At 38.6% G+C, this 12,455-nt stretch overlaps 1 protein-coding gene across 1 annotated transcript; it reads left to right on the forward strand.

Annotated features, from left to right (window-relative positions):
- The first annotated feature begins 1,709 nt into the window (after window positions 1-1,709).
- On the forward strand, window positions 1,710-12,235 carry LOC116304027 (transient-receptor-potential-like protein). Its single transcript, XM_089025209.1, has 8 exons — window positions 1,710-2,733; window positions 4,843-5,149; window positions 6,602-6,918; window positions 8,425-8,633; window positions 9,704-9,899; window positions 10,329-10,460; window positions 10,754-10,813; window positions 11,232-12,235. The coding sequence occupies exons 1-8, from the start codon at window positions 1,780-1,782 to the stop codon at window positions 11,373-11,375; spliced, it is 2,319 nt and encodes a 772-aa protein (XP_088881335.1). The 5' UTR covers window positions 1,710-1,779; the 3' UTR covers window positions 11,376-12,235.
- Window positions 12,236-12,455: the final 220 nt, after the last annotated feature.

The following is a 12,455-nucleotide window of genomic DNA, read 5'->3' on the forward strand; positions in this document are numbered from 1 at the left end:
GGCCGACACGAGTAAAAAACGTCTGCGCATGCTCTGAATCCGTATGCAAATTAGTCAAAACATAAGTACTTTGACTTATCAAACATGCCTGATAAATTGGACTTCACAAAATGCCAAAACTTAGTGTCCATGCTTGAAACTTAAGTCTAATATTCTTTCATATTGTGTTTGTTAATACAGTATATTGGTCTGACAAAAGTATACTCTCGAACTTATTTGTATACTTGCGCAAACGCGTTTTCCTCTAAGTGTTGCCTGCCCGGCCCACGACTACTCAAAATAAAAGATTACTTTTTGTTATGATTAGGTCCTTGTGAATAACAGGATGCTGAGGCCTCAATACAATCTTCAAAGATTACATCATCAAAATATCTAAGAAATTATTTTATTTATGTTTTATTTATGTCGGCTGAACAATTACCCATACGCCATTTCGGTCTTGGTTCCCTCATTTCTTCCTTTCTAAACTTCTTCCAAGTTTTCGCTCGCAATTTTTTTTCTGTTGCAACATCAGATTCAAATAATAGTGTTTGTAATAATGAAATTTGTAATAAGCTACAGTAGCGAGCTATGGGATAAGCTAAAATGTGTGGCTAATTCTTAATCTCGTATCTAAAAGCCAATAACAAGCAAAGCCAGTAAAAAAAGTCCTTTTGATGAACAACCACAGGGAACCCAAGGTCATTTTTAGTGAATATAGAGCGAAATCTCTTGATCGAAACTGACTAAACTTAATGTAGGTATGGGAGACATGGAACTTACAGCTAAGTCAGAAAAAAGGATTAATAAAGAGCCCACTCGTTTTGGCTCGAAATTAAAATTGCTGCCAAATCCATAGGTAACCCAACAAGCTTAGGGGGAAAAAGGAAAATTTACGCTTTAAATTTGATCTTGGTGGACGGTCGCTACCCCGTACGGAAACCGGTCCCACTTAATAATAATAACAGTGTCTCACTACTTGTTGTTTTTTTTCTTTGCAACCCGTCTGGTATGTGATTACACTAGTGTACCAATTTCCTGACATCCTGTAAGCGGCGTAAAACCCTTACTTCCTGAGACTTGTCTCGCATGTTTTACTAACTGTCCAGTCCTTTGGAGGCTCGCTTGCAAACTGAAGCTAAATACACTATACCCTGGTCTGATGCAGCCTGAACTATGGAGTTTTGCTCCTCCGCTACGTCAACAGCAAACACTTCATTTAAAGTCATGCAGCTTTCGTAATGTGAAGTGTGACTTCCTATAAGACTCTTGGGCCGGACGTGAAACTCAACAGAAAGTAAACGTTTTGTAGCTTCGTAATTTTTTTTGGAAGTAGCCTTAAGCGGCATTTTTCTAAACCGACAACGTCACAAGCGCAGTAACCACTGTCACTGACTACTCAGTACTATGCCGCTTTATATTTTATTTTTGTTAGAGACATGGACGACCGTACTTAACGATTGCCGAAGGCAGAAACACACGAAAAAATGTTAAAGTGAGACCTTTGGACGGGGCTTTTACTGCATATTTATTGCATTGGCTATTATTATTTTAAATAGCAAAGAAGTAATTCAATCCCCTCCTCCCCTCGGTCCGCGAGAGAGCAAGTACTTGAACATCATGGCGATAATATGCCAGTTGTAGTTGCCTCCAAACAATAACTTAGTAATATTAATAGATTTGAATGACAAGACTATAGCACTTATCATGGTTCACTGATGCATGGTACTCATTCCTTTGCCATACTAATAATTAGAGAGGTTAGTGTTTCAGTCGTTGTTTTTTGAGACAGGAACAGACATGGCTTCCTTGAAAGAATCGTGGAGAAATGCCAGCCAAGGTCATTTTAATATTGCCTTGGACGAAATGGAATTTACAACCAGTGTCCTCAGCGAAAACGATAGAATCTTCCTCGATGCCGTGAGACGAGATGACATGACTGCCGTCAAAGAATTGATCGATGGAGGATTGGTTGATGTAAACTGTATGGATGACAATGGCTTAACACCTGTACAGATAGCTGTCAAGGAAGGATACCTCAACATACTCTCCTTCTTGCTTTATAGAAAAGTTGACATTTTTATTGGCAACGCTTTACTCGATGCCATCAACAAGGAATCTCTAGAATGTGTCATGGTTTTGGTCGACTACGACAAACACCAAAGGGAAGCCGGAACTCTACCAGTGAAAAAGGAAAGGAAAATGAGCGCGATTAAAGAAACGGAGCATTACACCAGTTTTTTAACACCTCTCACCCTGGCAGCTCAATTAGGCAACTATGAAATCACAAAGTTTCTAATGACACAAGGCTACACCATCGAAGATCCCCATCAAAAGTTCTGTGACTGTGTAGAGTGTTCAAAACTAGGTAGACTTGGATGTTATCTGAGCCATCTAAATACTTATCGTGCCTTGGTAAGCCCTGTGTACATCTCACTGACATTTCTCCTTACGGAGGAAAATCAGAGAACGAAAAACGTTGATCCCTTTTACAGGGCTTTAGTTTTGAAGAAGGAATTATTGGAGCATGCCGACATGGAATATGAGTTCCGAGAAGACTACTTAAAGTTGGCAAAAGAGTGCGAGGACTTTGCTGCTTTGCTGTTGGACCAGTGTCGTGATTTGCAGGAGATTTCTAGTACCATGGCTATGCCTGGAATGAAAGGAGTTGCTGGAGTAGAAGTAAGAGGTGACTCGAGCAGACAGAAAAAACTAAGTGTGCTTAACTTTGCCATCAAATACAGGAGTAAAAAGGTATGTAAAATTTCAGCAACAGAACCTGGCTTTGTGTATAACATGCAATTGTAAATTAAAAAGGATTGCACAAATTGGAGGCTAATGAAAGCCGCCGCAAAACATACATAATCTTCCATTCATGAGGAGACTTTAAGGCACTTTGCAACTGTTGTCATAGTATAAAATAATTACACACATATATTAAGCTATAGAACTACAACGGTCGACAAAATACGAGTAAACCTTGCTATAATATGGCCCTTTTCCCCCCACATCTCAAATTTGGTTTGCTGACTGTCGTGCTATGTTTTTCATTACAAACTATCCAACATATAGTTATCATGGGAAAAGAACGTTCGTGCATGATAATTTTGTCGACAGCTGTAGGCCGTTGGAAGTCTTGGAAGGCTGCTGACTGTTTGATCAATAAAATCAGCACTATGCAATAAAACTGTTCTCTAAAAATAAAAAGGACATTCTAGTTGACATAAACGTAACAGTAAGACGACACAGAAGATGTTAAATAATTGTATAAGACGTATATAACACTGATCACTGTTATATGCAAATATGTTAGTGACAGCTTTTTATTTATAATCAACCCGTTGAACCGTGTAACAATGCTTAACAAGTGTTCAGTTACTAACAGAGCTCACGCAAATTGGGGAGAAAACGAAAAAGAAAGAAGTGGACTGAACTGGATAAATGAAGCTTAAATCTAGACTAACCGAAAACACAAAAACCTATATACACCTATTTCAAAACACGTTGTGTCAGTCCAAGATTTGAGATTTGCTACGATCGGAGACTAAAGGGATCGGAATTTTCGTACTTTTAAATTTTCCTGTTTGAAATTCAATTGATCACATCCCTGACTTAAAGCCTATTCTTTATATTCCCATCTAAAAGGAATCTACGTAGGGTATTAATAATTAATAGATAATATCAATAGAGAATACTACTAGGGTGCTAATAATATATCTACTATGTTATCGTCAAGCCAGCTTAACGGAGTATTAGTGCGTGTGGTTGCATGTTTACGTTGAAATTCACGACTTGCAAAACTCCATCGGCCGGTGTATGTGGGCTTATAATTAAGGGGGGTCTTACCTATTCCCCAGCCACGGTTGCTGTATGGAACATATTGAAATACTTTTTTTTGTGTTTTAAACTTATAAATAAAACCAATTGGTAAAAATGGATCGTTTTCTGATATGTGTGATGACGTCACCATGCCTACTTAATTTATGACGTCACAATTCAATTAGAATTAAAAAACGAACGTAATCTATGGTATAAATAAAGCACATTGAATTGTATTGTAACTGAAAGGTCATCATGCTTCATATTCCAATATAAAAAGAAACTGCGTTGTTTGGCTGTGACTGTTGCTTTTTTTCATAAAATAAATTTGTTGAGAATAACGGCATGACTGAGGTCGTCGAAACGTCAAATAAGTTTTCATGTTTATTCACACATATTACAATAATGATGCAATAGAAATAGTTATAAACATAAATAGAGGATATTATTTAATTATAATATATATACTATGCCATAATCGGGCGAAAGCCTCAATGGTATTGCTACCATTGACGACATTCAAAATTCCATGTCAGTTGTGAATGCGGGCTTATAATTAACCTCGAATCCTGGAGCTGCTTCTTTTGTTATTCTGATGTTTAATTACTTTTGTTTTTCGATCTCGAAGCGTGGCTAAACCCACATTACTGTAGTTCTAAGAGTTACAGTGGCGGATCCAGGATTTTTCAAAGAGGGGTTCCGTTTCTTAAACTGTGTATAATTATCTTTTGTTTAGTCGATGTCTGACAAAAAAATTGGCTCTAATCACCTAATTTACTATCTAGTAACGGAACGTAAAGGTAAATTAAACATTATAACAGCAAATATTTATCATTTCGTGTTCAACATTATCCTTGTGGATACTTTTAAGCAAAATTTATACAAGACATATTTCTATTACCTAAAAGATCAACCCTTCGAACCCCCCCCTGGATCCGCCACTGAGTTATCAATAATATGACATTTTGAGTCAACAACCACTATAACTTCATCTCTATCTTTTTCTTCTCTTTAATACGTTTTAAACCCGTTTTAATCTTGCAGTTCATTGCACATCGATACAGCCAGGTAATGCTCAATACTGAGTTATTCTTCGGACTACGAGGGTTACTAGAAGAGAACAACGATTTCATCGCTGGATTTCTGGTCGTCTTGTATTGGACGGTCATGCCGTTTTTCATGACATTGTATCAGTTCATACCATCAAGTCCATTCACAACATTGTTTGAGGTCCCCATTATGAAGTGCTTGAGTCACATGGGGTCCAGTATATGGTTTTTGGTCTTACTAATTATGGCTGCCTTCCAGGACAAACTACCCAACTCAAAAGCTTTGGAAATATCACCCATAGGTAAGAACATGTACATTTATCATATGAGCAGGGCCGTACCGCTTTGAGCGAGTAGGGTCGTACAAATCCGTACAGCTCTGATCGAAACCTGCGATCGTATTGACATGATTTGCAACTTTTAGAATGTCTTTTTTTTATTTAGGGTCATATGATAAAATGCTTATTGACTGAGTTAGGTCGGGCCGTACGGGAAAATGTTTGGCTCTCGGTCATTTGTACGGACCTCTCTGCGCTTTGTCCGTACGGCATCACCTCGAGCCAAATATTTTCCCGTACGGCCCTCCCCCTCAGTCAATAAGTACATATTATGATTTTTCTAAATATATTTTTATTTATTCTTCATTATTACTATTAACAATTACACATTACAAACAATATACATAATTATAAATAATGCTTACAAATGGTTCTACGGGCTTGATTATCGTAATTCAGATAATCAGTTCTTGAAGATTTTGATATTTATTTACATGAGAGTGTAACTTGCCGTTTTTTTCTGGCAATTCGATTCTTTTTTCTATTTTTTCATATTCTAAAAGTTTCATTCGACTGAATACAATAATATTAGGCCTAGAACCTCTAATTGTAGCATTATATAGTACATATTTATATAATAGAAAAATAAATTCTTCCGTAATATTTTTACTTCCTCCTCAATATTACGTTTTTAAAATTCAATTCAATTCATCTTTTATATTTATGACTTGTGTTTATTGTATCAGTTCGGGAGACACACTTTTCACAGGCTCCTGAAGTAAGAAGACAATAAAACAATAACCAAGGAAAATCAATTTGAAGAAAATCAATCGACCCTGCAAAACAAAAACCCTAACCAACTCGGATTTAAGTTTGCTATACCAAGAAAGAACCATTATTTGTCACTTGAGACCGGGTCATTTTCTTGAGTACCACTTCTTTACTTAGTGAATGATAAGAGGCATTAATGTGGATACGATTCATGCAAAAAATCTCATTCACAAGATAATGCCAATTGTGGTCTTGAAATGAGAAAACATTATACCAAAGCGAAACTGCAATCAATCAACCGCAAACAGCCGCGAAGAAACACAAGACGTATGCAGGTCGATCATAGTGATGCGATTTAAGGTGGCTCCATATAGGTTTTGTTCTCGCGCGCGCCATGTTGTGTACGAGCATGCGCAATACCAGAACCTGAAGAATTTTTATTTTAATGATGTCACGAAAAGTTGGTTGCATGCGTTATTTAGAAAATAAAAAATAAAAACTTTTTGTCTTCGTAGAATGATAAGGCAACTGATGCAATATAAAAAAATATTTGTACTACAGATAACTTTTTATCTTGAAAAAACCTATATCCTCTAAAATAGCCCCGCAATGTTTTGTTTAAGTTGCTTTATAATTCGTATTCAAGGGTTCACGGGCCAAATATAATCATTATAATAAAATCATTATTCTTATTATTACTTACAGACATATTGGTAGGGCTTTGGGTGTTTGGCATCCTCGTGGAAGAAGTCAAACAAGCACGCCGTCAGGGCAAGGAACGCTACATATCACAGTGGTGGCATCTCATTACCCTAGTCATTATTACCTTTTTCTTGTTAACGGGAGCCCTGTGGATATCTGGTTATGCGATGCTCGCTGAAAAAGAAGACAGCTTGTCTTTATCCGTGAAATTCTTGTTCAAACAGACAAACGTCACCCCTCGCACGCTGCTGCTGCTGTCGAACAGCTTTTACGCTGTCAGCTTGGTGTTGACTTTCTTTCAAGTCTCCCATTACTTACAGGTAGGAAACAAGACTTTGACAACTACAGTATACAAATATCAAAAAGACCCTACCTCTTCTGCTATCCGACCAATTCCAGATATTGACGAATTGGCTACCGTCAATCAAATTAATCACGAGCCGAGTGCCGATATTCCCGTGACTCGACAGCCATTTTCTGATAGTAAAAAAGTTATTGCTCTCGATTGTAATGCATTGCACCCGTGAGAAATTTCGGGCTGTAAGCTTGCAGGGAATGCTGTTCCCCTATTTCAGACCATGAATGTGACACATGTGTAGTAATGTACTCAGTGGGGTAGCAAGAGAGCACACGCGCTTTCCCGGGAAAGCTCCCGCCAAATCCACAGGATGCCCAATAAAGTAGGAACAAAGGAAAATGTTTAGTCAAGCTCTAAGGAAAGGGGAAGGGGTGAGGTGATGGGGCGCCATGACCTTAGCTCCTCTTGCTAATAATTTAAAAGAGTCAATCAGGGTGCCTGCTATTGCATATATGATCATATATCTGATCTGAAGTCTTGCAGCTGATCCTCGTGAGAGGTCTCATGACTCGTGGATCTTATACTCATTAATTATTCATGAGCTCATTGACCAACCAGGGTTTTTTATTTGTACCACGTGCAGTAGTTTGAAACCCCCATCAAATACGACCGCACCTATTTCAAAGTCCTACTACTCGGACTTTGAAGTATTTCAAAGTACTAGAACTTTGAAATAAAAACAAACATAACAAAAAGAGTATAAAATGTCGTGTCAAATACTCGTCACTGTATTCTATTACGGTTTCAAAATTCACGTGGAATTTCAAATGCTCCTCGGCATTTGAAATTCCACTCGGATTTTGAAACCCGAATAGAATACAGGAATTCGTATTTGAAACATTACTTTTTCAATAATCTCTTTGTTTTTTCCTTTGCTTGAGGGGATTTCTCTGGGATATCCGGTTGTCCTCCCTCCCGCAAAATCTGATCAACTTCCAAATTCCAATTCGATCATGGAACAAGGTTTGTTAGAAATGGCTAAGTGCTATCCTCGTAAAACAAGGACGACGATTTCATATATATGTACCACATTTATCGGTTACGCCTCGTGTTCTTATGCTTGCCTATCTCGTGCTCTACAGCTCCCAGCGTGTTTATATCACAGTACAGAGACATGCGAGGGCGTTTCATATTCCTTAAATATATACTATTATACACTTATTTCAATAAAGTTATTCAACAAAAACCTAAAAAGCTGAGACCACTGAGCATCATGGGAAACTTTTCATATCAAAAAAGCATATATATACAAAGCTTTTTTAATACAAACTGCAGCTCGATGATGCTCAGAAGAGGTGAGACTGTAACTGGTAAGAGATTCGCAAGTCCATGAACAGTTATCAAGCGGTTGGGCGTGTAAAGTAAATCTACCCATAATCCTGGTCGGCCTCAGCTTTATAGCTTTTCAGGTAGCTAACTTTGTGTATAATAATATATATGTGTGTGTGTGGGATCACTTGTGTTCCAGGTTAGTTACCTGCTCGGCCCCCTGCACATGTCCATGATGAGAATGGTCGGAGACTTGATCAAGTTCTTTGTCCTGTTCAGTTTGAACTACGTGTCCTTTGCTATCGGTATAAGGAAGCTCTACTCTCAGTATCATCAAACAGCTACGGGAGGCGTGGGTTCTGTAGCAAGCACAAATCAAACGGGAGGAGCAAAGACTGAATTCAGCAGGTAATGCATTAAACAAGAGTGCCATAAAACCTGGTTCACTCAAGCGTTGATTCGCAATCGGAAGCAAAATACGCAGACTAAGGCCCTGGCTAAAAGAGGAAACATGTTAACCGCGCGCATGTTTCCTCGATGTTTCCCAGTTTAGGCACATGCAAAACATTGTTGCGTGCAACAAATTATGCTTCCAAAACGCAACAAACTGATGTTTTTACTGTGCGGCAGAAAAATTTCATGTTTCCAAGACGCATGGAAACATTGTTTCCCAATGTTTCCTGACAGTTTTCCCACCTTGGGAAACATTTAGGGAAACATGTTTCCTCGTTTAGCCAGGGCCTAAGTCGATACTTGGTATCGTATTTATCACCTAGATGTGAAAAAGGCAAGTACCAGCAATACACTACTGAGTCTGCGTATGTTACTTCCAATTTTGATTCCGACGCTATAACGCGAAACAGGTTTAAGTGTATAATTTCCAGGCTTAATTGCGCCATTAAACCTGTCATTTCACTACGAAAAAATGCATAATACTTCACAAAACTTCAGCAGACAGAATAATTATAATAAATACTGTACGAATTATAAAATGTTTGAAAGATAATGTGTGCACTGATGATTGACTGAATATCCGCCATTTGAAATATAATGCGCGCACTGATTGGCTGGCCATCGTGTTTATTTTGGAGTACAGAAACACGCTTGCGCAAAATCGTTCAAAAATTACTTAACAAAAACAATGTAAAAAGGCTTATGACTCTTTTTTCGTCACTTAAACACTTAAGGAGTAGTAGAGCACCCGAGAAGCTATAGAAACACTCGGATACGCCTCGTGTTCCTTAGCTTGCCTCTTTCGTGCTCTTCAGCTCCCAGCGTGTTTATATCTCAGTGCAGAGACATGCGCGAGTGTTTTATATTCTTTATGGATAATGAATATCTAGTGGCGTTTGCGCAATCACGTGGCAACAGTCAAGATAGATGGAAGTCATATTAGAATTAAAGCAATTAATTTATATTTACAGTTGTTGTACGAGTGAACGAACGGTAAACATCTTTTTTTTCTTCGTTATTTCTAGCATTGGAAGCAGTTTTCGTCACCTCTTTTGGGGTTTGTTTGGTTTAACAGACCCGTCAGTATTCAAAACCACCGAAGGTTTTGAGATAACCGAAGCCACTGGGGAACTCATGTTTGCTGTATATGTCATGTCAGCGCTGTTAGTGGCCTTTAATGTTTTGATTGCGATGTTGACTAATACATTCAAGAAAGTTGCTGTAAGTTTTTGCTTCCTTGCTTCCTTGCTTCCTTGCTTCCTTGCTTCCTTGCTTCCTTGCTTCCTTGCTTCCTTGCTTCCTTGCTTCCTTGCTTCCTTGCTTCCTTGCTTCCTTGCTTCCTTGCTTCCTAATCAGTGAGTCAATGAACAAATAAATAAATTATTGTATAACGAGCGAAGGAATATTCGCTTGGATGACAACGAAACAATAATAGTTTACACCAAGTTGAGACTGAATTCTTTTATTTCGCAAGTCCAACTTCAACTTGAAATCATTATTTTGTGATCAGTCAAACGAATTCGGAAAAGGTTTATTGGATAGATGCATAATTGGATATATAAGGGCTTTGATGGCTGGATGGATGGCCGATTGTCCCAGAGGAATTACTGGAACAATGATTAATTGTGGTTATATCTGTTTGCTTATCAGGAAGATCAAGATATTTCATTCAAAGTCGCTCGTACTCAGATTCTCATGCAGTACGTCAATCAAGGCAGTGTCGCTCCTCCTCCATTCAACCTTTTCCCGATCAGAGCAGCATGTGCCTTTATCTATAACATGGTAAGACTGACCGACTGACCGACTGACCGACTGACCGACTGACCGACTGACCGACTGACCGACTGACCGACTGACCGACTGACCGACTGACCGACTGACCGACTGACCGACTGACCGACTGACCGACTGACCGACTGACCGACTGACCGACTGACCGACTGACCGACTGACCGACTGACCGACTGACCGACTGACCGACTGACCGACTGACCGACTGACCGACTGACCGACTGACCGACTGACCGACTGACCGACTGAAAAACTAACATCGTGTTTTGTTTCTACATTTTTAGTGCGTTAAGAATGACCTTCAGCTGCCAGACCTTGCTTCTCTGGATTATAATGAAAGAAAGGTAAGACGTTCATGATTGTAGGCCTATTTTGTTTGCACTTGAAAAGTGTTCCTTTGAAAAAAGAGAACCAAAAAGAGAACAGAAAACAAAAAGAAGAAAAAAGGACTTTCTACTGCGCAGAATAAATATTTTTGGTTTTGTTTAAAAATATTTCGTACCATTTATCCCATTCCTTTAATGAAAAGGAAGGGATCCCCCTCTTTTTTCCCTCAGCTTTTTAACTTTCCCTCAGTCTTCTCTCTGTTTAAGAAAGTCTTTCCCCATTTCTAATTCAATACAATAAACAAGAGTGAGAGCCGAGAGCCGAGAGCCGAGAGCCGAGAGCCGAGAGCCGAGAGCCGAGAGAAACACAATAAAACAGTTGAGATTTTGAGAAGAGTTCTTTCTAAGTGCGCTTTTTTCTTTTTATGATTTTCAGAGGAATCGAATCATCAAGCTACTTATTCAGCGATACTTCTTCGAGCACAACAAAAAGCTTCAAGAGATTTTGAAAGCACGAGATTTAGATAAACCAGTTCAAAGTGAGTCACCACCCCTCACAAATCAAACAAGTGCCTTTTAGTACAACGAAGTGAGAGTGATGAAGTACGTATCACTCTCGGCGCGGCTTGTACGGATACTCTATTTGTCTTATTAGTACTATGATAATTATGAGACAATATACGAGCTGGTTATGGAATTAGACAAATATACACGTGGAATATAATCGACATTTGGCAGCCAATTTGCATAACTATTGTTCTGCACTAACTAGCGACTTTAAAAGCGTTTTCACATGTATGAGAGGCTAGTCAGTCGCAAGTCAGTGCAGAACAATAGTTATGCAAATTGCTCGCCATATTTTGATTCGGGGCTTTCACGTGGTGACATATATCTAGGACCAACTGCATGCTTAAAAAAAACGCGTTGCTCTTAAATAAAACGAAAAATGTTGTTTCATGATTTATCCTCAACAGAGAACAATTACAACTTTGGTTTACAATGATAGTGCCACGAAAAAAAAACTGCTTTTCGTTTTAGATCGGACCTGGAAGTCGTTTTGACATGCCATTACTAGTCACACTTAAAAGCTTCGTTTACGATGAATCAAAAAGATGTCAATGAAAGATCTATTGTGAATTATTGCTAAGCTATGATTGGCACAGGTAATTTATAATTGTGATATTCAAACATATATACAAGTGTACATGAAAAGGCCTAAAGATTAAAACTAATAGTAACAAGCGTAAATGCAGGATAGCGAAGATTATCGAAAAAGATTTGGTATAGGGAATAGAACAAGGAAAACTTAGCATACGAGATAAAAAGCACTAGAGTGCGTCTAAAAGGTACTTTCATTGGAGTTTACACCGCTTTATAAAATAGCTGCTGTAAATATCGCGTTCTGATTGGTAGGGAGCGCGCTCTTTTTGAGAGCACACAGCACATGCGCGCACTTCAAGTTTCATCATTTCTGTAATTTGTATTTTGAGAAAGAAATTTTAAAAAATTGCTTGCTTTGCTGCGCTGTGTGGAGTTATAAAGGACTTGGGATTTGGCAGAACACTCGAGAAGTACTCCGCTACGAGTCGTGCTTCTCCTAGCACTCCTCTCGTATTCTGCAAACCGCCGCGTGCTTTATAACTGCACACATCGCTCGCGC

Source organism: Actinia tenebrosa, unplaced genomic scaffold (genome assembly GCF_029948245.1).
Source record: "Actinia tenebrosa isolate PJP-AT-01 unplaced genomic scaffold, QUT_ActTen_1.0 PGA_scaffold9__36_contigs__length_13948895, whole genome shotgun sequence".
NCBI lineage: Eukaryota > Metazoa > Cnidaria > Anthozoa > Actiniaria > Actiniidae > Actinia > Actinia tenebrosa.